This window comes from Bombina bombina, chromosome 1, assembly GCF_027579735.1.
Source record: "Bombina bombina isolate aBomBom1 chromosome 1, aBomBom1.pri, whole genome shotgun sequence".
Lineage (NCBI taxonomy): Eukaryota > Metazoa > Chordata > Amphibia > Anura > Bombinatoridae > Bombina > Bombina bombina.
Genome location: NC_069499.1, coordinates 501625862 through 501652680, shown reverse-complemented (window position 1 = coordinate 501652680; position 26819 = coordinate 501625862). Strand labels below are relative to the sequence as shown.

The 26819-nt window shown below is 38.0% G+C and overlaps 1 protein-coding gene across 2 annotated transcripts in view; it reads right to left on the bottom strand.

Moving 5' to 3' along the window:
* The window catches only part of TMEFF2 (transmembrane protein with EGF like and two follistatin like domains 2), a 911723-nt gene that overhangs the window by 256499 nt on the left and 628405 nt on the right, over positions 1-26819 (bottom strand). For both annotated transcript variants that reach the window (XM_053698579.1, XM_053698578.1), the window contains exon 6: positions 3744-3892. In XM_053698579.1, coding sequence (XP_053554554.1) covers positions 3744-3892 — 149 coding nt within the window. The remainder of the gene's footprint in view (positions 1-3743; positions 3893-26819) is intronic.

The following is a 26819-nucleotide window of genomic DNA, read 5'->3' as shown; positions in this document are numbered from 1 at the left end:
AGGATTGAATATGGGTATTGACTGGCACTGCTTTCTTTAATAACCGTCCAGCTGATCTCGTCCATTGGTTCCCGCCCAGGTTGGCCACTTTGTTGGTACCCCATTTGTACATCTCTTGGTGGTATCCCCAGTTTTAGACTTTGCTTTTATCTGTGGAGTTATGCTCATTGACGTCTGTATTTGACTCTTTCTGTGTATGTCGGCCCTTATTCAGTTCCCTGAACCTATTTTTATGAGGAAGATACATATTAATTGTGGACGGTATTCTAAAACATCTCTGATGTATCCCTATTGCTATTTTATAACAACTATGCGTATTACCACTATATTCCTGCCTGTCTGCCTAGTATGCCTACATTAGTCCATATCTACCCCATGGTCCGGTGTGTTTACCCAAGCTCCATTCTTTTAATCATATATTTGTATATATCAATTTACTATGTGATTCTCATATTACAGTAGTTTGGGTGCTTGACTCATATTCCCCCATATCTATATGTCAGCTATCCACATACTCAGTTCCGTTATTGTATTGCTTTACTTGGAACACCCACATGTGGAGGTGCGTCCCTCTCCACCTATTAACACTGCCTTTTTCTTACAGACTAGTTAAATGCTTGGGAGTCAGCACTCTTTGCCCAGGAGGCGCGCCCCCCACCACCAATGAGGAGCTGCGGGTAGCCACACATGGATTTTTGTATACATGTAATTGTATCCCATGAGCGTGCATGCTCTCTAGCTGCCTGTCATTTTGGGTTCAGGCTCTACTCCTAAATAGTAAGCACTTTTAGCTATTGCGGTCTACACAATGAGTATCTTACTGCCGTTAGTGTGTGGGTCTTGTATCAGCGTACATATTTAAAGCTGCGTACATCTCTGTTTGCCCTTCATGACATTTGGTATTCTATATTCATTGTTTGTAGGGCCGGAGGAATGTGTCCTAGATATTATGTGTGATTATGGGATATTATCATTATTCCTCCGTATTACAGCTTGCTTGTGTCTGTGGTTACACACATGGTCAATTTTTGTAATTCACATCTACACTTTAGTATATAGGGTGATTGTGTTTGTGTATAGGGGAATTACAAATGTATTTTGTATTTTATCTTTTGATGTATTACTATAACATTGGTGTTTTTTTGTACACAGGGGGAGGGTCTTATATGGTATATATGCTTGTTATTGACTACTTGTTTGTTGGTCTGATGAAGGGGAGCTGTCCCCAAAACGTCCCTTAATTAAAAGCAGTTTTTGCAATATTTTGGACTAGTGAGTGCTGTCCTTATATATATATATATATATATATATATATATATATATATATATATATATATATATATATATATATATAAACTGTGCATGAGTATGTTTTAGAAGCACATTAATTTTTATTTTTGCACTGCACTTGTATTAGCAAAAATGTTTCTAGTTATTACTTTTTGAGGTATATGCATATATGTTTAGCATTCCCTGTGCACCTCCATTTAAGCACTCGACATGCTCAAAGGTCATGTATCATATCAGAGATTACTTAATTTTCATAATGTAAGTTACTACAGCTCTCTGAGCAGACGTGGTGTTTGGATGTGGGTGCAAAAAGCATTTGCCTTTGAAAAAGTGATAGCTTTTTGCTAATAGAAGTATATTTCAAAAATGCTTCTAAACAGAACTGTGCACATTTATTTTTGACCATTATGTACCTTTGAAATAAAAATATTCTGATGCAGGATTTTATAGGAAAAAATTGGACACTCCAGCTATAGTTGAAAATGCTGAAACCACGTAAACTGTTCATAGGTCACAGCCAAGAAAACTATAAGCTCTTACAAATGCTGATACCACTTAAAAGTATCATCCTATATTTACACAATAACCTGACATTTGAGAGACATTTCACTGTTTTAGACCTTTTCTTTCAAATTCAAAGACAGCTCCCCTTATCTTTTCCTCTGCTTGGCCTCGTGACAGGGAGCACGTGTGCAAAATATAAAAGTCATCATCAAAGAAGTACAGGACACATGAGACTGTCTGCATCATTGCAGAAAAGAACAAACACACAGCGCTTACAAGGTACATATTTATTCTAAATGTTATTTAAAAACATAAACAACGATAAGGTGTAAATAATACACATTTTAAGTACCATGGATTTTGAAGAATCTATAAATATCTATATAAAAATCAACATAGTCAAGAACAGTGTTGTCCAACCTTAGGACCAAGGGCCACAGCACAACCCTCAAGTGCATTTTATGTAGCCCCTTATGTTATCATTTCAGACTATTTACCATTGCAAACGAGCAATCCTGTGCACTCACGTGCAACCCCAATCACGCGCGTGCAGGATATGGCAATCTCCCTGGTCAGAAGAGGTGGAGAACAGGGCAGGGAGAAGCGATGTGATGACCGCTGCTTGATAAATCCTGACTGCAGGTTCGCTTGTGCAAACCTGCCGTCAAAGGGGAGAGAAGGGCTTGATAAAATGAACCCTTTATATCTCCTTATTTTCTGCAACTGGTTCTTTCCTGACCCCCTAGTGTGAAGCTAATACATTTTTTAAGGGTTTTGTAGACTAACACAACTTATAGAATTGCTATACATTTTGTTTAGATAAATATAATTTTCAACAAAAAGACTGGGCACTTCATCTAGAATGTGTGACCTAAAGGCAGATCTATACTAACCAGTATATTACACAAATTGTGTGATTTCCCATTACCCTCTCAGTCAGTAGTGATAATATGGAATAATATTAAAAGAAATTAAAATGTAACATGCACAATAATAAAGTACAACACAACAATCGCCTCGATAAAAAGGGGATTTTAGCATAAGAATAATTGCCCCTGTGCTAAAAGTAAATGCATTTCATATGCTGCTTAAAGATTTTGTTATGCTTACCCCATGCATAAATAGATCACACTACCAAACTACACAAAAACTAAACCTTCTCTCACTAAAGTATGGGCACTCCATATCTATCTAGAAGATCAAACATTGCATTTTATTTTAACAATCAACTAAATCAAAGTTACATGAAGCATTTTTTATATACTCCTTGTTTTATATGGCTGAACATGATTTACATAATGGTGCAGGAGTAGATACACACGCACACACACACACACACACACACACACACACACACATATATATATATATATATATATATATATACACACAATATATATGTGTCTTTTCTACTATTAGTGAAAAACATTTGTATTTAGTATGACAGGACAGACTGTGCTGAAGAATAACATGCATCTACTAGTCTTCAGAATACATATTTGTGGTGCACAGAAATAATATTTTATAGCATCTTAATTAAACACTTTTCATCCATGATTAAAAATGGGAGAGTTTAAAAATTCCATCCACTATTGCATTTTTCTATTTTAAAGACAGACTCTACTTTCATTGTGTGTAAAGAACTACTCACCTTATAAATTATAAATACAATACTTTATTGCAATTTCTCAACCTAAAAATCATGGGAGTAATAAAAACAAAGCGTTGGATGATCTTAAAAAAGCATTATTATTGTTAATTGGTCATTTCTATTCATCTGTAATAGGGGAACCATAAATCTGATTTATCAAACAATTTACTGACTTGGTCTCCAAAATGCAATTGGACGCTTCACCCCACCAACCATTCAGAGCAATCTTCAAGCAGTTCTTATGTCTGAAGAAAAATTGAAAAACTGTCTTCAAAATGAATTTTGCTACAGGCATTACCTTGACATCGACCCAAATACTTGACTTCAATTTTCTCCTGTTTCTGGCATGATGCCTCTTTGATTTGACATGGATTATCGTACGATTTCCCATCGGAAGCACAAACTGGATTGAAGCTGATGTGGGAGCAGTCAATGTTGCACACACACCTAAAGAAGAAAAAAAAGCAAATTATTTCTGTAAAATGGTTTTATATTTCCTTTTTACAGTGAACACCATCCACAAACTTTTTGAGCAAACAAAAAGTTTGGAAAATAATTGCTCTTGACCTAGTTTCTTACAGAATTAAATGGATACTGCAACAGAAAGACAGAAAAAAATGAATATCCAACAAACCTTATTGGGTTAATGACTCTAAAAAGCTGAAAACAATTTTCAGTAATAGATTAGTAGCCTGTACATGCTTTTGTGCCTATTAATTCTTATATTTTAGTGAAACATTTATGTTTCTCATTTAAACATAATTTTATATTATATGATGAGCCTGCATCTTGTGACTTTAGGTTTGTAATTTAAAAGGACATTATAGCATTTAATTATAGTTTTAACTCTAGCAAGTGCAAAATCAATCAGTTTTAGGTGAGATGATGAAAAACAATACATTTCTAGCAAGAAAAGGTTAAACATATTAAACCTCTTGTTGTTTATCTTAATTTCATTTGAAAGCACTGTCCATGGTGCTGAATTTCTACAACAAGTGCATTTTCATGGGCAGTAGCTCTCACAAATGAGGTGGTTATTACCTGTTGTTCTAGTTTAATTTTTCTCGGTTCAACTTCTCACAAGCCTCAGGTTATCTGACTAAATATCCCATCTGTACAATGAATCATCTTGTTAAGAAAGCTATCCTGTCACATAAGTGCCCATGGGCAATCTAGCTGAACATGTCAATTCCCCTTAGCGTTTGACACTTGAAGAACGGTCTTTTGCACTTGACCACTTCTGCACTGGAGAATTAAAGAAACATATCTTGGACAGATTGTTTTTAAAGAGATTGCTCTTTCCCTCTGAATGCTTTGCGGCTCTCAGTAAAAGTGTCTGTGTTCCATACCGTGCTAAATGATTTAGATTTCACATTTTAACATTTTAATGTGAACATGACATGGCGTGAGAGAGGAAAAGTCTCTAAAGGTACGGGTAACATCTTACTACTCAAGCAAGCGTTTAATGTGCAACAGTAAATTGACTACTCAATGAAACATTCAAATTAAACACCACATTTAAAGTAACAGTTGAATGTGGACATGGTTTTAGCTAACATTATTAAGAGTTGTTTTATGGTAAAAAGTTTTAATATAATCTTCCTTGAGCAAGTTCAAAGCATAAAGGAGGGCTGTAAAATGGATTAAATAAGGTAGACTAGAATAAAGCACAGCAATTTTAAAGCCATCATAAAACATCACTATAGCAATTTGCTATGGAATTAAGCAGCATGATGTACATAACTCTACATAGGTTTTGACATCTGCATATGTCATATTCTAGAAGAGACTATTTATTACACCAGAGCTGATAAACAATGTTAATACTGCAGTGTTCACCCAGCATGCACACACCATAATATAGTAGTCTTATTGACTGATTCTTTGATAGCTAATGCCTCCCAGAGACCTTTAGAGAAACATAAATCCCTGCAGGGCTCAAATGCTAAAGCAGAAATAATTTAAACATTTCATTTAAAATAATATAAAAAAGCAAATGGGTAATAAAACATACTTTGAGGCAAGCCTAGTAGTAACAAAAAAGGCAGGTTATGTTGAGTGTTTTTTTATGGGGTATATAAGAAGAAAAAGAAGATACAAATATACTAGGAGTTTTATTAGGCGGGCACTCAACTTGTATTACAAAATGGTAATAAGTGGATGGTATCTTGGAAAATTCTACTCTAACTGTTTCATTCCTGGAAATAATGCTGGAGTTTAAATGGATATAGAACCCAAAAAAAAATATTTTGGGATTAAGACACAGCATGCCATTTTAAAAAGTTTCCAATTTACTTATTTTATAAAATGTGCTTAATTCCCATGATACTCTTTGTTGAAGAGATACCTAGGTAGGCATCTAGAGAACTACATGGCATTTTTAAGAGTCATCTAGTGCTCTTAAAAATGGATAGCATTCTTGCAAAACTGCTGCCATATAGTGAGAAAGAAATAGTCCAGCTCCTAAGCATATGTGCCTGCTTTTAAACAAAAGATACAAAGGGAACAAAAATATTCGATAATATAAGTAAATTAGAAAGTTATTTAAAATCACAAGGTCTATCTAAATCATAAAAGAAAAAAACGGATGTCCTATTCCTTTATTATGTAAAGAACAGAAAGTCCGGAGCCGCAGTGAAACTTTCTTGACTTTATTAATCCTTTAAAAGCGGTACATGTACAGGTATAAAGAAAAACATGCCCTTAGTGTCTAAAGCTTACGCGTTTCGGCTGAACTGCCGTAATAATAGCTTCCTGACCACTCTCTCACTAATGGGCTATTTAAGAGGAGTAAAAACATTTGATTCGCTAGGGTTACATGTTTAAAATTAACTGCTTCATTGCTGTCAAGTTTAGCTAGGATGTTAACTGACTAGTTAACCCTATATTCCAACTCAGCTAAACTTAAGGGTAGCAATTTACATGACACACTTGAACAATAATTGCAACATATTGAATTTACATTTGTTAGAGATAGCTACAATGAGTGGCACCTAAATAGAAATGTGACTTAAATACAATTGTCATTTTATAATACTTAAATAATCCCCAAAACACCGTTATCAGAACTGAGTTAGTGACTTATCAACCCAATTATACAAAAGAAATTTTGTTTATTATTAATCAAGCAATTAATTATTTTGCTGTATTCCTCCCAAGTCACACATACTATGGACCATTAAGACATATGGACCTAAACTTGCAGTCTGCTTGGTGAAACCTTTTCTAAAATGTATTAACTGCAGCATCCCAAAAATAATGGGGTATAATGATAATAATATTGCCGCAGTTGGATAGATATGTACAATTAGAAACATAAATTTAATTTGTTCATTTCTTACAGTGTTATTCCCTACATAGTAGTTTAATCTAGTGAAATTATATCATAGAATTGAGATGAGAATACTCAAGTATCCAATGCTCCAGGATTGATGGTTTCAATTATTGAAATAGTTACTAACAGGCGAATATTTCAAATACAGTCCTGTCTATACTTGGTGGAGACCATAAACCTGTTATATTGCTCATGAAAATTGGCTATGGTGCATAACCAGAGTATCTCACTCTAGACTGTCTCCTACTAATATAACTTATTAATTCCAAAAATTAATGAGATCGTAAGATGAATTCAGGCCTTTCGGATACCTGGTCTGAAGATGAAAAATCCAGAACACCTCTCGCTTGGCCAGTGCCTGATCTCTATCCCCCCTCTTTGATTGGTATTAACTATGACAATAATAGTCTATTTAAAACTATCCGCTTGTTTATTATGGACCACATTGAAATGTTGCACCAGGGGGGTGGTCAGGACGCCGGCTTTAATATCCAAGAGGTGTTCCCTAATACGTGCACGTGTCTCTCTTGATGTCATACCTACGTGTTGTAGGTGACAATCTCCACAGCCTGCTAAATAAATTGTATATTTGCTTCTACAATTCATACACCTACTGTGTCTGTATGTTTTATGGGTTACTTCACTTTTGAAACCTTCACCTATTGTAACATGCTCACAGGCCTTACAGGAGTTATTATTACATTTATAGACCCCTTTAAAGCATGCCATGAGCTATGATCACCCGTTTGGATGTCTTTAAGCTGCGTGGGTGCCAAAATATTTCCCAATGAAACTCCTTTTCTGAAGGAACATTTACATCCCTTCTTAACTGTTTCTTCCAAAGCCCCATCTGCTGCCAATAGTCTGAAATTTTTTTGTACTATATGGCAGATTTGATGGTATTGCATACTATAATCTGTGGTAAAGAAAATTCCTCTATTAGTTTGTTTATTAGCTACAGATTTTTCTAGCAATGTCCGTCTGTCTACAGTAGCAACTTCCTGTCTTGTCTTTGCAACAACATGATGATTATAGCCCCTACTCAGTAGGCGTTCAGTTAATTGATTGGCATGTGTCTCATACTTCATAGGATTACTACAGTTCCTCTTAAGTCTTGAGAACTGTCCTTTTGCCACTGACCTGAAAACTTGTTTTGGATGACTGCTCCTGGCATGGAGAAGTGTGTTGCCTGTTATCGGTTTTCTATAAACCTCTGTTTCAATTCCTATCTTGGGAATACTAATCAAGGTTAGGTCCAAAAAATGTATTCTGATCTTATTGAGTTAAAAAGTGAACTCTAGGCCCATATCATTTTTATTTAACCAGACAACAAATTCCATTGCCAGTTCTTCTGTACCTCTCCACACCAGGAGCAGATCATCTTTATAACGTTTGTAAAAATGTATAGACTGTTGGAAGGGGTTTTCACCTCCATAGATGCGGGACAACTCCCACCACCCCATGTATAGGTTGGCGAAAGAGGGCGCACATTTTGTGCCCATAGCTGTCCCGCACCTCTGGAGGTAAAAAACCCCTTCAAAAGTAAAATAGTTGTGTATCAACAGAAACTTGAGTATCCTCAAAACATATTGTACATACTCATCCGTATAGCCAGTTCTTTGTAGAAAAAGTTCAATAGCCTCCAGACCTTTGTCATGGGGTATGGAGGTATAAAGAGCTTTAACGTCAATTGTAAGCCACATATCAGATTTTTCCCAATCAAGGTCTTTCATAAGATTTAAGACATGGGTAGTATCTTGGAGAAAACTAGTTAGACCACTCACCAGTGGCTATAATATACTATCCAGCCACTGGGAAGTTCTTTCTAATAATGACCCAATGCCAGTTACAATGGGTCTACCTGTGACCCCCTCCAGGGACTTATGGACTTTCGGTAAATTATTAAAGATGGGCATCACTGGATTGTCCACCAGGAGGAAGTCACAGGTAGACTCATCTAGGATCCCCAAATCTTTGCCATCATCCAACATTTGTGCCAACTCTCTTTTGAACTTAATGGTAGGGTCCCCACCCAATTTTCCATAGAATTTCTCATTCTCCAGTTCTGCTTCCGCAATGAACTGAGATCTAGACATCACCACAACGGAACCACCCTTGTCAGCATTCCTAATTACCAAGTCGGTATTTTTTTGTATAAGACACAGCATGCCATTTTAAAAAGTTTCCAATTTACTTATTTTATCAAATGTGTTTAATTCCCATGATACTCTTTGTTGAAGAGATACCTAGGTAGGCATCTAGAGAACTACATAGCAGTAAAAAGTGCTGTCATCTAGTGCTCTTAAAAATTGATAGCATTCTTGCAAAACTGCTGCCATATATTGAGAAAAAAATAGTCCAGCTCCTAAGCATATGTCCCTGCTTTTAAACAAAAGATACAAAGGGAACAAAAAATATTCGCTAATATAAGTGAATTAGAAAGTTATTTAAAATCACAAGGTCTATCTAAATCATAAAAGAAAAAAATGGATGTCCTATTCCTTTATTATAACAACTATCTCAAGGGAAAACTGAGATAGCTACAAACGATTTATTACATACACAGCAGAGGAAGAACTGAGCAAACACCATGGCTATCCATGAAACAATACCCCTGATATAAGTTATTCTTCTTCTAAATAAGGGTTCCCCAGTATCAGCAAGATATGTTCCCCTGCCATGCAATTACTAGGCAGACATCTTCAGTGAGTGCAGAATGCATTAAACCCAAAATAATATATAAAGGAAACCAGAACTAGGCACATAATAACTTGCCACTCATAACCAGATTTACCCAGGAAAAAGCTTACAACTTGGCTTTTTGCCCAAAATTTCCAATAAAGGGCTAGATTACGAGTGGAGTGCTTTTGCATGTGTCAGGTAGCACGAGTATTACAAGTTAAAAGTAAAATGTTTGCGCATGAACGAAACCCGACACACGCTAATCAAATATCGCGACCACGTTAACGGATTCTCCCCATAGAAGTCAATGGAGAGTGCAGAAGAAAAAAACCTAAATTATGTTGTCCCCATGCTAACCCAACAGGAGTTATGAATACTTTACATTCCAATCTTCTTCATATAGGGGATAAGGTAATTTTTATTGTAAATACATATTCTATATATATATCAATATATAACCATAACTATATATCCATTCCTATAGATATATAGGTATATATATCTATTTTATATTAACATGATCATATACATATATAGAAATATATATTTAATAATAAAAAAGTAATTTTTTTTCTAGAAAAAAGGTCTATAAAATATGTGTAATGCGCATGAGGGTTCGTGATTTATGTCTAACGTGGTCGGGTTAGCACATATGAAGAATTGCTAATATCAATGTGCATTCTTGAATATTACATATAAAATGTTAAAAAATATTATTGAAAGCTATTCAACTACTTGAATATAATACATAATCTATACAACTTTGTATAAAAAGATTTGCTTTATAAAAAATACTTTTTTCACTAGGTGGCGCTCTCCCGTTAACATTGAAATATAGCAATAAAATAATAATAAAACTGTATTTATTATGTTTATGTCCATTTAAAACAAATATCAGAAATTTGCCTTGTAAACAGAGACAAACATTTTTTCCATTATTTTAATGAATAGCTATGTCGGACAAAATAATGGCCTATGATGCTACTAAAGTCCCACATTTATTCATGTATTACCAATACCAACAATGCAGCAAACAATCTGAACAAACAAAGTGATATTTCAGTTCATGTCAATAGGTGCAACATAAAGATTTTAAGCTCTCAAATACACTATGGGCTTTATTTATAAAGGGCCGGACAGACAGGCATGGACATCTCTGTCCCTGTCCGCCTAGCATTGGGGATAGTGGGCAGCATTTACCATTGGACATTCCGATGTATGTGTAATGTCGCCCCCCTTTCTCGTGCATGGCCAATCACGCACGAGCAGGGGATGTAAATCTCCCTGGTCGGAGAAGTCCAGGGAATTAAGAAACCCCATTTTAAAGTTAGTATAGCAGGTTAAGAAGCAGCGGTCTCACGACCACTTCTTATTTACTCTCACCTGGAGACTTGTTTGTGTATTCACAGCTTCTTAAATAAAGCCCTATATGACCAAGAGTATGTGGACACCCCTACTAATTATTGAGTTCAGGTGTTTCTGCTATACCCATTGATAACAAAATATAGTACATAGTCAAGAAACCACCACAGATAAAAAATGGAAGTAACATGGGTCATACTAAAGAGCCCAGTGACATTAAATGTGGCACTGTCATAGAATGCCATTTTTTCCAGTTTGTGAAATTTTTGCCCTACTAGATTTGCCAGGTCAACTGTAAGTATTATTATTGAGAAGTGGAAGTGTCTAAGAGAAAAAACAACCCAGCAACCTTACAGAGCTGGCTCAATGAGTGCTGAAGCATGTAGTGTATAAAAATCATCCAAACAAGAACTGTGTGTTGGGAACTTAATGAAATGTCTTTTCATGGCTGAGCAGCTGTACACAGCAACATGCTCAATGCCAGTGCCAAGAGTAGAGTGGAGTGTCGTAAAGCATGGCCCTGGACTCTGGAGCACTGGGAATGTGTTCTCTGGTTTGTTGAATCACTGAGAATCTGATGAAAGAATCTGGATGTGGTGAATACCAGGAAAATGACACCTACTAATATGCATAGTGACTTTTCAAGTTTGATGGAAGAGGCATCATGGTATGGGGCTGTTTTTCAAGGTTTGGCCTAGGCCCCTTAATTCCAGTTAAGGGTAATTTTAATGCTACAAGATACTAAGATATTTTAGACAATTGGCTGCTTCCAACTTTGTTTCAATTTATTGGGTAAGGTCCTTTCCTGTTCCAGCATGAATGCGTCCCTGTGCACAAAGCGAGGCCTATTGAACATCTTTGGGATGAGTTGAAAAGCCTATTGGAAACCAGGCCTTGTTGCACAAAATTAATGACTGACCTTGCTCTTTCTTAAGCCAAAATGCTCTTTTGGCTGAATGGGCACAAATTCCCACAAAGACGCATTAAAATCTTTTAAAAAGCCTTTTCAGTAGAGTGGTGGCTGTTATAGCTCCAAATGGGGGGCAACTACATGTAATACCCATGCTTTGGTCATGATGGTCATGTGTCCACCTAACATATTTTGTCCCTTTAGCAACAAATATTTATTATCATGTTGGGGTGGGGTATGTAAAATGAACAAAAACAAGTACAAATCCAGTCATTCAATGCTGAGAAGATTTAACACCTAGCTTATATTGTCTCATATATTTGCTACCATGAGACTGATGTTGTGTACTGTCATAATACCCAATGTTATGATATTTGGGGCCAGATTATGAGTGTAGCGCAAACATTTGCACCCAAGCAATAAGGGGTTTATCGCAGGGGTTTGTGCTTGTCGGGCTTACCTCTGGTATTACAAGTTGAAAGTAAACACGATCACTTGAGAGCAATTGAGATTTAAATTAGAATGATTATCGCTTCCTCAGAGCTCTAGTTATCTGTTTTGCAATACAAAAAAGTTGCACAAAACACATCAAAAATAAATTACAAAGTACAGTTACACTCATAATAACACCATCTAATAAAAATTATTTTAAGAAAAAGATATAAGGTCAAAGGACTTTAACATGGAGATATATATTATATACATATAAATGTCTAAAGATTGTTATATATTTGTGTGTGTATATATATATATATATATATATATATATACATACAGTATGCATTTATATGTGTATATTTGTGTATATATGTATTTACATACATATATACACATATAATTACATATGTACAAATATATAGACATAAATAGAAGTACACTGGAGCCCTTTAAAGTCAAGTAGATGAAAACAATGTTTACATAGGGGAATATGGTCTAGGTATTTTTAAATAGATATTCCCATATATATGTATAGATATATATTTTACACAAAAAATCAGATAACATATTCTGCTATGCGAAGAATATATATTTTTATATTGGGTTGGCACACTTTTCATGCTCCATTGAAGTCTATGGGGGAATACGTGGTCACAATATTCTAACCGGATTTTTGTGCACATTGGGTTAGAGCGTGAGTGAAAACTTTTACTTTCAACTTGTAATAAGCGTTCTATCAGATGCAAAGAAAACGATTACTTCTAGCGCAGTTTATGCACAAGCAGGGGCAATAAATAGTGCTCCACTTGTAATCTACCCCATATTTGAGTATAAATTGAAGGAACAAATGTGAGCAAAACCATTTAATGAAAGATTTATACTGGAAATTTCTAAATTTACATAATTATATGACAAAATTAGAGGTGGGTATAGGAAGAACCGTGGAGAGTCAATTAAGTATTGCTTGCACCACTTGTACCACTAATAGTATGTATAATGGACAAATCTACCATCGTTATATGAATATACATTATTCATTTAGTAAAAGCACAAGTATGGCTACCAAGAAAATGAACCAAAATTGATTCTAGGGGGTTTATTTACTAAGCAGCAGATGCTGCTTTTCAACGTGAGCCTTCCGGCTCACCAGAAACAAGAGTTAAGAAGCAGCAATCTTAAGACCGCTGCTACTTAATTCATCCACCAACTTTTAGGTGGCGGAGTGCAATCATTCTGATCCTATACGATCGGGATGATTGACACCCCCTGCTAGCTATAGCGAATCATGTCTGCCCAGGGTTTGATAAATCTATCCCTAGAAGTGAATTGGGAAGTTGTTTAAAATTGTATTCTCTATCTGAATCATGAAAAAAATAAAATAAAATACCATATGGGCAGTTAACAGAACTATTTTAGCAAAGGAGTCCTTCATTACAATGGCAATGAGAATGAGCACCTTTTCTCATAATGATTATTGAAAATTATTATACAATATATTTTATGTTGCAAATTATATTGTATTGTTATTTTTTAAGTTTCATTATGATTATACCATTATGATTAATCTATAATCATTATTTTGGTGATGATGATCATTATTATTATTTTAGGTATTGGGGAATTCTAAGGGTCATAATAAAAGAACAAAGTTTATGGAGAAGCGCTAAAAGAAGCTGAAGGTGCGGCAGTAAATCACAATAATAAATATATAACTGGCTATGCCAAAGGAATTAATCGAACAATTAGATAGAATACATAATTGCAAAGATAGAATACATAAATGTAAAGAAATTAAAATCGGACGTCTCTTTAGGGTTGGAGTAGTTTGGTGCTCTCTTGCGCACACTTTTTTTATACATGAATTCTAAGGGTCGACAAATTTTAGGTGGTTACATTTGTATGTAGTAAAAATAAAAAAAAATATGACAACAATGAAAAATAAAAATGTAACAGAGAGGGGACATGTCTAGGCAGCGGCCATGGCCGGTTGCAGAATCTGAAGATGCAACAGAGATCTAAATAATCCCTCGGCTATCTCTTGGAATCTACAGAATTATCTCTACTTTTCATTTCATGCAGATGCCTGGGGACTTGCTGAACAGACCCATATAAAACATTCGCTGTTTCTATGCTTCAGCTGCTGGACACTCGACACGCAGTCATACTCATGAGCTGTTAATAGCCTTAAGCCAGAAACCGGTTAAGGCTAACATATCAGAAGACCTAGCACAAATCGGAAATGAGAACACTGCCTCAATCATGCCGAATGAGAGGCAGAGGGAAATTATGACAGCCAACCTGGAGGGGTTGTTGAGCCACTCAAGCGAGTTTCGATCCCACTTTGCAGTAGATGAGAGAGCAATTTGCTGCCATCAATCTTAAGACGGGACCCTGTCTTCCCCTGATGTTAAAAATATCCACAACAGAATTGAAAGACTGGGAACAATGGTCCCTAAGCAAAAGAGGAATCGACTAATATATTGATATAACAGAACAAGAAAATGTCCACCATAGGACTTCATAAGTCCTTGTCTGTTAAATAACTCTTTCTATATATATATATATACCAAATTGTTGTCTATTATGATAGCAAAGTGCTTGAATTTGCTCTAAATTTGCAATGCCACTTTCCTTGTTACATTTATGAATAAGGTTGTTTGCTCTATATTGTTAAAGTTATATAATAGTGGTTAATATATGTTATGTGGAACCCGGCTGCTTCCTTGCACCATTGCTGATGGACCTTTTGCTGTAACTACAAGACTCTATAGTTTCATTCCTACAGTATAATATATGGAACTGTTTACTTGAGAATTGGTGCTAGTATAGCACCGTACACAAGGGATATGTGCGCTCCAGAGAGAGTTGGGTTTCAAATATGCTTAACTTTTATCTAAATGGAGGCTTGCAATATGTTTAAATTATGCAGTTCAGACTATTTCTTACAATATTTTTGGAGGAGACGTTTATTTGAGATCTCATATTTTATATATGGAGTCTGCCTTTTCCTGTACTCATTTTTAAATGATACTCAATAAAGTTTTTTTGGAATATTTTTATCAACCACTCCTTGTTTTTCTTGCTGGGACTTCTTGGGAACTCTTTTTTTTAAAATTATGCAGTTCAGACAATATTTTTGGAGGAGAACCTCCCTAGTCAGGGGATGTGAATAATGTAAATTGACAGAATCACATTCGTTAGGAAAAGAACATTTTATACACCAGATACAATTGTTTATCAGCTGTAGTTTGAAAATATTTTTTATTTATCATACAGAAGAGATCACTGATCCTTCAGAGTTATTCTAGAATTTATAATATTTTGGTCACTAGCTATACATCCAATCCTCTTAGATCTATATAGTGCCAACCTGACTGTCTGCGGCCGAGGCAATGGAAAGCATGCTTAGCTGCTGACTGAAATGTATTTACCTCTATGATTACTCTTACCATCTAACATATAGTTAGGTGATCTTTAGCATAAAGGTACAGCTTGCTTAATTCTAGACATAAGATCCCACCTAATACCAGCGCTCAAACAATATGCAAAATCCCTGACCATGAAACCTACAAATACCTGGTTCCCCTTACTTACTTGGGTAAGATAAGCACATTACCAAAGCCAATAAACTCTACATAGGTACTCCACCCTCTCATAGCTATAAATCTATAATATGAAGCTGAAAGGCATATCAATTTTGACTAATGTCTTATACACTTATCTACATTAGTAAGAGGTCAATATCATTTATTGACTGAGGGCACTCTATGTAATGCTCGTGGGATATTCCACAATCAAACCAAACTCGGTCAGTAGTCTTCTTATCCTGGCGTTGAGCCGGAATGATAGGGAATATCCCAGAGCAGAGAAAGTTCGCAAGATGAGGTAGGCGGCACTCACCACAGACAGGATAGTCTTCGGCGGCAACAGGCAGGGAATCAGAGAAAGGCAGTTCAAAGGTAAACCACTAGAATGGTCCGGCAGGCAGGGTTTGGCAACAGTAAAGCAGTCAAGAGGTGAACCACTAAGATAGTCAGGCAGGCAGGGTCTGGCAATGGAAAAGCAGTCCAGAGATAAACCACTAGAATGATCAAGCAGGCAGGGTTTGGCAATGGTAAAGCAGTCTAGAAGTGAACCACTAGGATGGTCAGCCAGGCAGGGTTTGGCAACAAAGAGGCAATCCAGAGCAATAGGGGTTAATCAAGCAGAGTAGCCAGACAAGCAGAGATCAGCAGCAGTAAATCAGTCCAGCAGTTTAGGGGTTAACAGGCAGAGTGGTAAGACAAGCAGAGGTCAGCAACAATATAACAGTCCAGCATACAGCAATAATAACACCCAGGAGAACACCTATACTTGGGCAGTGATATGTAGCAAGTGAGTAACTTACATAGACGCAGGGTTCACACCACAGGAGATCCTGACCAGCTTCAGAATAGAGGAATCGTGTGGCGATGATGTCACCGCCGCACGCAGAGAGGAGCCGACTCACCCCTAAGCAACGAGCAGAACAGCAGGCGCCGTGTCCCTAGCAACAGCTAGAGTGGAGCAACACGACATAACCCCCCTCTCAAGGGTTCCCTCCAGGAACCAGAGTCGGCCTCAAAGGATGAGCAGCATGGAATCTGGAGACCAAAGATGGAGCATGCAATCTCCTTCTACCCTGCCAATGAGTGGTGAGTTCAGTAACATGTCGGTCTGCAGCAGGAACCCAGTGGACTGAGCAGAAAGAGGGAAGAAACAAGGTTGATACCCTGCTGCAGCTTGAAATGGAGAACATCGAAGAGAAGAATGCCAATGAGTGTTTCTTGCCAGCTCAGCTAGGGGTACCAACTCAGACCAGTTAGTATGGAGAACGTTGACAAAGGCTCTAAGGTAGGCCTCGAAATCCTGGTTTACTCTATTAGTTAGTTCATTTTCTGAGGATGTTAGCCAGAAGACAAGGAAACAGTGGTTCCAATCAACTTATAAAAGCCTCTCCAAAAGGTAGAAATGAACTGTGGACCTCTGTCGGAAACAATATTCACAGGAATGCCATGAAGTAGTACCACATGCAAGAGAAAAAGAGATGATAATTCTTGAGCAGAAGGCAGTTTTGTTAGGGGTACAAAATGAGCCAGTCTGGAAAAGCGATCCACCATGACCCAGATAACTGTATGGTGGTCAGAAGGAGGAAGGTCCACAATGAAATGCATTGTTATGTGTGTCCATGGTTGTTTGGCGAATGGATAATGGTTGGAGCAAGACGGGAGGTAGGGATCATGGAGTTTTGTTGGCAGCACAAGTTGTGCAGGCTTTCACATAATCCTGAGCGTCAGACTTCATAGTAGGCCACCATACATGTTGGGAGAGATGCTTAAAAGTTCTTGTCAAACCAGGATGTCCTGAGAGTTTACTATCATGAGCCCAGGACAGCACAGGAGTGCGTAGGTTCAAAGGTACAAAAAAGATATCGGAAGCCACGGGGCTTCAGGAGGTTTACTAGACTGGGCACGTTACAGTCTTTGAAGAGTGGTGTTCAGTTGAGCAACCACACAGGAGGGAGGTATGATGTGTTCAATAGGAGCTTCAGAGGAATCACTTGAGTGAGGAAACTGACAGGAAAGAGTGTCAGCCTTCTTGTTTTTGGTCCCAGGAAGATAAGAGATCACAAAGTTAAAACGGGAAAAGAACAAGGCCCATTCGGCCTGTCAAGGATTGAGTCGATGAGCAGTTTCTAGGTAAGTCAGATTATTGTGGTCGGTGAGAATCTGAATGGGATTGGCGGTGCCTTCTAATCAATGGTGCCATTCAGTCAAGGCCATCTTAAAGGCTAAGAGTTCATGATTACCCACATCGTAATTCCTCTCTGCAGGAGTAAAGCATTTGAAAAAAAAGGTTACAGGGTGCCACTTGGAGGTTAAAGGATCCCTTTGGGTTAAAACTGCTCCAGCCCCTATCTCAGAGGCATTAACCTCTAAAGTGAACTGTAGGTCAGGATCAGGATGGCGGAGCACAGGAGCAGAACAGAAAGCCTTTTTTAGATGAGTAAAGGCATATATGGCCTCAGGGGGCCAATGTTTGCAGTCTTTGTTCTGTTTTGTCAATTCCGTGAGTGGAGCGACTGTTTGAGAAAAGTTCTATATAAACTTGCGGTAATAAATGGAGAACCCCAAGAATCTCTGTAATTCCTTTAATGAAGTAGGTTGAGGCCATTCTAAAACTGCAGTGAGTTTAGCAGGATCCATGGCAAAACCTTCTTTCGAGATGACATAACCAAGGAACTGGATCTGAACTTAGTCAAACTCACGTTTTTCTAGTTTAGCTACCAAAGAATTGTCTCTGAGACATTGAAGTACCTATTTCATGTGCTTATGATGATCCTCCAGAGTGGAAGAGAAAATAAGGATGTCATCCAGGTAGACGATGACAGTGTAATTGAGGATGTCACGGAAGACATTGTTGACAAGTGCCTGGAAGACTGAAGGGGCATTACACAGCACAAAGGGCATTACGATGTATTTATGATGCCCTGATCTTGTGTTGAAGGCGGTCTTTCATTTGTGGCCTGGGAAGATACGGATCAGATTGTATGCCCCACGTAAGTTCAGCTTGGTGAAGAAGCGAGCATTCTGGAGTGAGTCATACAGTTCGGTGATAGTTATGTTGTTCAAGGCCCTGTAGTCGATGCAGGGTCTGAGTCCACCATCCTTCTTACTGACGGAAAAGAAGACTGCCCCAGCAGGAGAGGCGGAAGGACAAATGAAACCTTTAGCTAGGTTCTCTTGGATGTACTCCTCCATGGATTTGGTTTCAGCTTTGGAGAGACATAAGTCCACCCTTTAGGAAGTGGGGCTCCTGGAAAGAGGTCAATTTTGCAGTCATAAGGACGGTGGGGTGGTATCACGTCGGCTGCTTTTTTCTCAAACACATCTGCGAAGTCCGCATATACTGAGGGAAGGTTTGGAAGAGTCTGTATACTGGCTATGGGGATGCAGAGCAGAGGAGTGACTTTAGAAAGACATGAATGAAATCAGGAGGTACCCCAGGAGGCCAGTTGTCCTTTAACCCAGTCGAACTGTGGATTGTGTATACGAAGCCAAGGAAGACCAAGGATGACAGGCTGTGCTGGGGAATGAATGACTTCAGACTGCAGCTGTTCGGTATGAAGGACACCCACAGTCATTGGTGCTGACTCAAAATGGATCAACCCTGAACTAAGTGGGGTGCCCTCCAGAGTAGTTATTTTGAGACAATGTCTTTACTGCAGAAGCGGCAAGCCAACTGGAATCATAAAACGGTGATCCAGAAAGTTTCCAAGTTTTTGAGTGTGGAAAGTATTCTGAAGAATGGAGTGAGGGGATTTAGTAGTGATCATGCTTAGAGGTACCCCAGTGTTATCCCCTAAGCCTTGGCTTTTCCCGGCTGAATGTTACAATTCTTTAGTTGGTGGGTGGAAGAACCATAATAAAAGCATAGTCTCAATCTACTTCTACTCTGTCTTTCAGGCTCTGAGGGTTGGAAGGAGGAGAGATCCATGGGTTCCTCCACTGGGGTAACTGGAGATGTTGAAGGGGTAGAGGATACTGCAGAAACCAGACGAATAGAAGGACGGGAGGGAAGGACCCTCCGAGTTCTGTTTCTCTTGGCTTGTCTCTCCTGGAAGCAAGAGTCCAGACTGATACACAGTGTTATAAAGTCATCCAAAGAAGAAGGAATATCACGATAAGTGATTTCATCTTTGATGCAGTCATGCAGACCCCTCCTAAAGGCTGCCTTGAGAGCACTGCCATCCCAAGTGGTTTCAAGTGCCAAGGTGCGAAACACGATGGCGAATTGTGCCACAGTTCTATTGCCCTGGTAGAGATCCAGGAGAGAAAATTCTGCAGCAGAAATACTGCCAGAAGTCCCAAACACAGAAGAAAATGCAGAAATGAAGAGATCAGCATTATTCAGGAGTAGAGCGTTCTGTTCAAAAAGGGGAGAGGCCCAGGCTAGGTCCTTGTTTTTCAGTAAGGAAATGATAAAGGTGACCCTTGATTGGTGAGACTGAAAGGTGTGAGGATTGTTACGGAACTGCAACTTGCAACAATCAATAGTACCTTCATATTTGTCAATCAATGGTATCTGGGGAAAGCTTCCAGAAGCAGGGTAAGAAGCCTCATTACTAGGAGCGAAGACTGGCGGTACAACAACATGAGGGATATTTCTTGCTGCAACTAGTGCAGAGAGTTAAGTGGTTATAGCATCTAGTTTGGAATCCATACTCTGCAACTGTGTGGTATGGGTTCCCAACATCTGTCTTTGAAGATAAACTGCTCTTGCTACCTCATTTGGCTCCATGGCCCAAGTATAATGTAATTCAAGGGACTCCATCTTGAATGACGTCACTTAAAGGAGAATTCATTCTTCAGTCGCCATGGAAAGAAGAGGATGCTCCGCGCCGGTTGTCTTGAAGATGGAGCCGATTCGCACCGGATGGATGAAGATAGAAGATGCCGTCTGGATGAAGACATCTGCCGGCTTGGATGAAGACTCCAGCCCGCTTGGATGAAGACTTCTGCCAGCTTCGTTGAGGATGGATGTCGGGTCTTCAAAAACTGTAAGTGGATCTTCGGGGGTTAGTGTTAGGTTTTTTTTAAGAGTTTATTGGGTGGGTTTTATTTTTAGATTAGGGTTTTTGGGCACCGAAAAAGAGCTAAATGCCCTTTTAAGGGAAATGCCCATCCAAATGCCCTTTTCAGGGCAACAGGGAGCTTAGGTTTATTAGTTAGGATTTTATTTGGGGGGTTGGTTGCGTGGGTGGTGGGTTTTACTGTTGGGGAGTTTTTTTATTTCTTTTACAGGTAAAAAAGCTGATTACTTTGGGGCAATGCCCCGCAAAAGGCCTTTTTAAGGGCTATTGGTAGTTTAGTTTAGGCTAGGGTTTTTTTTTTTTGGGGGGGGGGGCTTTTTTATTTTGATAGGGCTATTAGATTAGGTGTAATTAGTTTAAATATCTGATAATTTATTTTTTATTTTGTGTAATTTAGTGTTTTTTTTGTTGTAATTTAGTTAATTGGATTTAATTAATGTAATTTATTTAATTGTAGTGTAAGGTTAGGTGTTAGTGTAACTCAGGTTAGGTTTTATTGTATAGGTAAATTTGTATTTATTTTAGCTAGGTTGCTAGTAAATAGTTAATAACTATTTACTAACTAGTCTACCTAGTTAAAATAAATACAAACTTGCCTGTGAAATAAAACTAAAACCTAAGATAGCTACAATGTAAGTATTAGTTATATTGTAGCTAGTTTAGGGTTTATTTTACAGGTAAGTATTTTTTATTAGATTTATTTTAATTATATTAAAGTTAGTGGGTGTTAGGGTTAGACTTAGGGTTAGGTTTAGGGGTTTATAACTTTAGTAGAGTGGAGACGACGTTGGGGGTGGCTGATTATGGGTTAATAACAGTTAACTAGTGTTTGCGATGGGGGAGTATGGCGGTTTAGGGGTAAATATGTTTATTCTAGTGACGGCGATGTCCGGAGCGGCAGATTAGGGGTTAATAATTTTATTTTAGTATTTGCAATGCGGGAGGGCCTCGGTTTAGGGGTTAATATGTAGTTTATGGGTGTTAGTGTACTTTTTAGCACTTTAGTTATGAGTTTCATGTTACAGCGTTTTAGCGTAAAACCCATAACTACTGACTTTCAGTTTACGGTATGGATCTTGACGGTATTGGCTGTACCGCTCACTTTTTGGCCTCCCAGGCAAACTCGTAATACCGGCGCTATGGAAGTCCCATTGAAAAAGGACTTTTTGAAAGCTGCGGTAGTTACGCTGTGTTACGGCTAAAAAAGTGTGCGGTGCAGCAACCTGCAAAACTCGTAATACCAGCAGTAGTGAAAAAGAGCCATAACAATGCTTTTTCACCCATACCGCAAAACTCGTAATCTAGCCGTAAGTAACACCTATATTTGGGCAGTGATAGGTAGCAAGTGTGTAACTTACATAGGCGCAGGGTTTGTGCCACAGGAGATCCTGACTGGCTTCAAAACGGAGGAAGTATGCAGCAATGACATCACTGCTGCACGCAGAGAGGAGCCAATTCCCCCCTAGGCAATGAGCAGAACAGCAGGCGCCGCGTCCCTAGCAGCTAGAGCGGCACGGCACAACATTCTAAACTTAGACATTTAAAATATTATTTATTGTGCAGCTTGCAGGGAGTTAGCCTTGTTTACACAAATATCTCTTCTATACTTTAGTATATAGTTATGTGTATTACTTATAATGTTCTACAGTCCAAGAGGCCTATTTATCATATATCTTTAGACCACTGCTTCATAACTAGTGTTTCTGGCGAGCCTGCAGGCTCGCCAGAAACACGGGGCCTCAAGCTCCATTTGGAGCTTGATAGATAGGCCCCCAAGAGTGATTATGGAGACTCACTAATCTCTAGTTCTTTGTTTCATGGTCTCACTGTAGGGTTATATTACAGTATGATATGATATCTTGCTATTACCATATATATATATTTTACTAATCTTATGTTATTTGTTTCATTGTCTAAGTTGTTACCCTAGGTTATATTACAGTATGATATGATATCTTGCTATTGCCATATATACATTTATGTCTTGATCAGAAATATATCAGTTGATGAATTCCCTCTTCCCATTCCTATAAACATAGGTAGGTCCAAGAGTGACTTTAAGAAGTCCACGAGGGGACTATATGAGAAATAATTAGGTTTCACTTGTATATGTGCACTGGGCTAAATTATGTTTAGTTTATTGCTCACTTTTGTCAGTGTATACGTTTCTCCCACATAACCGTGTATATTGTGACTATATTTTCATTATAAATGGGAAGCTTTGATGTTACACATGCTTAAAATCTCATAAAAAAATTATATATATATATATATATATATATACATATATCATAACACTGACATCTATAAAAAAAAATGGAACAGAGAGAATTCTATATTCATTCAGTACAGATATTTAAATATGTATTTTTATGTGATTAGTTTAAGACTTAAAAACTCACCGGCATGGAGAGAAATGACCATCTTATTTTACTGCACATTATATTGTGTCTCTCCTTAAAGGGACAGTAAACCTTAAAAAAAATGTTATATAATTCTGCACATAGTGCAGAATTATATAACATTACATTAGCCAAACATTTTAAATCATAATATTGCCTTTTTATTTTTAAAAAATATCGCAGTTTTACAGACCCGCTCTCTGGGTTCTGCTGAGCGGGTCTGTTGTTTTTACTGAGCGCATCGGGCCAGCTGTATAGTCACAGCCCGGCCCGACCGCGCCATTAGACACAATGCAGCTCGCTCCCGCTGTCAGACAGAGCAGGAGCGAGCTGCATTGTGTCTAATGGCGCGGTCGGGCCGGGCTGTGACTATACAGCTGGCCCGATGCGCTCAGTAAAAACAACAGACCCGCTCAGCAGAGCCCAGAGAGCGAGTCTGTAAAACAGCGATATTTTTTAAAAATAAAAAGGCAATATTATGATTTAAAATGTTTGGCTAATGTAATGTTATATAATTCTGCACTATGTGCAGAATTATATAACATTTTTTTTAAGGTTTACTGTCCCTTTAACATAAAACATATTAGTGAACTCACAGTGAGATACATAGTTTTGCCTTTAACTCAAACCCTGAAGGCCCTTTTAATACTGACGAGGCATCATATAAAATCTCACCAGACCATAGAGCTTTACAGAATTGGGTTCTAACGTACTCGTTTTTTTAGAATTAATGAGAGTCATCAGCAACACTGCACAAGCAATGACAATAATAGATATGAACCAGCATGTATGACACAATACAACTAGATATTTAATGGGAGCTATATGCCTCTATACCAGTGCTTTCCAAACTGTGTGTTGTGACACATTAGTGAGTCAGCAGCAGTGTGTAGGTGTGTCCCTGCTTCAGCACAAATTTTTTTAATTTAATTTTTTTTTACATTTTTCTTTGGTTTCCGAATTTCCGCCTTCTTGCTACGCTTATATCACATGGTTGACTCGTGATTGATACCTAGTGGGTCACAGATCATCTTAACCTATTGGCACAGCTCAGTGGGATCTGAAACTATTCCCAATAGGTGGCACATTGGCCCCTGACTGCACGTGTAGTCTCCTCAATCGGCTCGTGACTACATGTGTAGTCAGTGAGTGGGATAGCAGTGTGTTTGCAGCGCCAGCATTAGTCAGAGCTTTGAGGGCGGCAGCTCAAACGCTGAGCTAAAGTCAGAAGTGTAGGTGTTTTTTTTTTTACAGCTAGCTCCCAGTAGTGCATTGCTGCTCCTGCTCTTGATATATGGATAGGAAGTGGAAGCTTAAAAATGCTTGATGATGAAATGCGCGTGTCTATCTAATATTCCACCAAATATTCAGAAACTGTGTTCATCCCATCAACCTCATACATCCCATTAAAATAGTAAGTAGCTATTGGTGATATTAATTCTTGCACATACATACTATTACTTGTAAATACATTTACGTATTATATTATTTATGTATGTGTCCGTATCTCTTAAAACAAGTTAGTTTAACCTCCTGTTTGCTAGTACAACTGAATTACTGTGTCACAAAATTACGTAGGTTTAAAAAGTGTGTCACCAACATGAAAAATTTGGAAAGCTCTGCTCTATACACTATTAATGTATAACTCAGCAGCACAAGTTTTTGTGGCACTTAGTACACTTGTACGGTACAGAAATGGTAATGTGATCCTTTAAATATTCCAGTCGATGCTGCTTATATGAACAAGGTTCTTCCAAAATGAGAGGATAAATGCATTGATTTGATTGCTCTATTGTATATACAGAGAACAATGCACATTAACTTAGTATAAGTACTTGCTGTGCTAAGACTTGCCATAATACTCTGTCCTTGGCTAATCAGAATACAGTGGAGTACAATAATTATCTGATAAAAAAAAAAAGTTTCATAACATTAACATCCAGTATTTTAAAATGGAAACATGTGTAACACAAACTCCATTTTTAATGCTGATATAATACATTTTTTTAATTGCCTATGGGTAAGAAGTTACTCAAAGGAGTTTTTATGACACAAAAATACAAACCAAGGATTCAGACAGAGAGGTTTGTGACTTAAAGGGACAGTCAACATCAGAATTTCTGTTGTTTAAAAAGCAGAGGCGTAACTAGAAACCACAGTGCCCAGGTGCAAGAATCTAAGAAGGGGCCCCCCCACCACCCCTCCCCCCTCCAAAAAAAGGTGAATTTAATACTTTTTTTTTTTTTTACATTTAACACAGAAAAAAATGTGAATCAGATTACATGTCTGCAAAAGGAGGCACCCTGTGCCCACAGTCTGTGAGATGGTCTGACCCCCTATTACTGTATAAAGTGACACTGTTTAACCCACCAGTACTGTATATAGTGAGTCAGTGACACAGTCTGTAATCTGCCGGTGAGATGGCTGGCATGACCCTACCTGCCCCAGTACTTTATAAAGTGACCACAGTAGTCAGTGACATGGTCCACCCCCCATACTGTATATAGTGGTACTGTATAGTGACAATGTTTACCCCCTGCCCCCCCATGTTGTAGTAACAAGGTATGTAATTTGCTGATTCCACAAACATACACAAACACACATACATGCATAAATACACACACTGTCACATACATACACACACGCACACACACACCATACATACACACATAAACACCAATGGGTAAAACAGAAACACTAACCCCTGTAGTCATGCCACACTCACATGATATCAGTGCAGGCAGTGGTAGGTTAACATTTTTTTTTTAGCTGGGCCCCTACCCTCAGGGGCCCAGTCGCACCTGCAACCTCTGCACCCCCTGTAGTTTCGCCCCTGTTAAAAAGATAAACCCTTTATTACCCATTTCCCAGTTTTGCATAACCAACACAATTATATTAATTTATGTTTTACCTCTGTAATAACTTGTATCTAAGCATCTGCTGACAGCCCCCTGATCACATGATATTTTATTTATTATCTATTGACTTTTATTTTAGCCAATTAGTGCAATGTCTGCCACAAGCCACGGGTGTGATCACAATGTTATCTATATGGCTGATATGAACTAGCTCTCCCCTTTTGTAAAAAGCAAATAAAAAGCATGTGATAAGAGGCGGCCTTCAAGTGCTTAGAAATTATCATATGAGCCTTCCTAGGTTTAGCTTTCAACTAAGAATACTAAGAGAACAAAGCAAAATAGTTGATAAAAGTAAATTGGAAAGATGTTTAAAATGACATGCCCTATTTGAAAAATGATTTGTTTCCACTTGACTGTCCCTTTAATTGTGATTACAAATTTTAGTTTTTAAAGTGAAGGTAAACTTTGATGACTGAAATACCGGTTTTTAAAAATACTATTAAAAACAGGGGCACTGTCATTCATCAAAGTTTAGGAAGCAGCCATTTTGATTAAAATCTCACCTTTGTTTTTTTTCACAGCCAGAGAGCCTCTCTTCACACGTCATCAATGACTAATCCGTCTTCCTTCAATGACGGTCAATCTCGCCTGGGGGGAAAGCCGTGATTGAAGGAAGCCGGATTAGTCATTGATGACGTGTGAAGAGAGGATCTCTGGGTGGGGGAAGCTGCTCTGGCTGTGAAAAAACAAAGGTAAGTTTTTAATCAAAATGGCTGC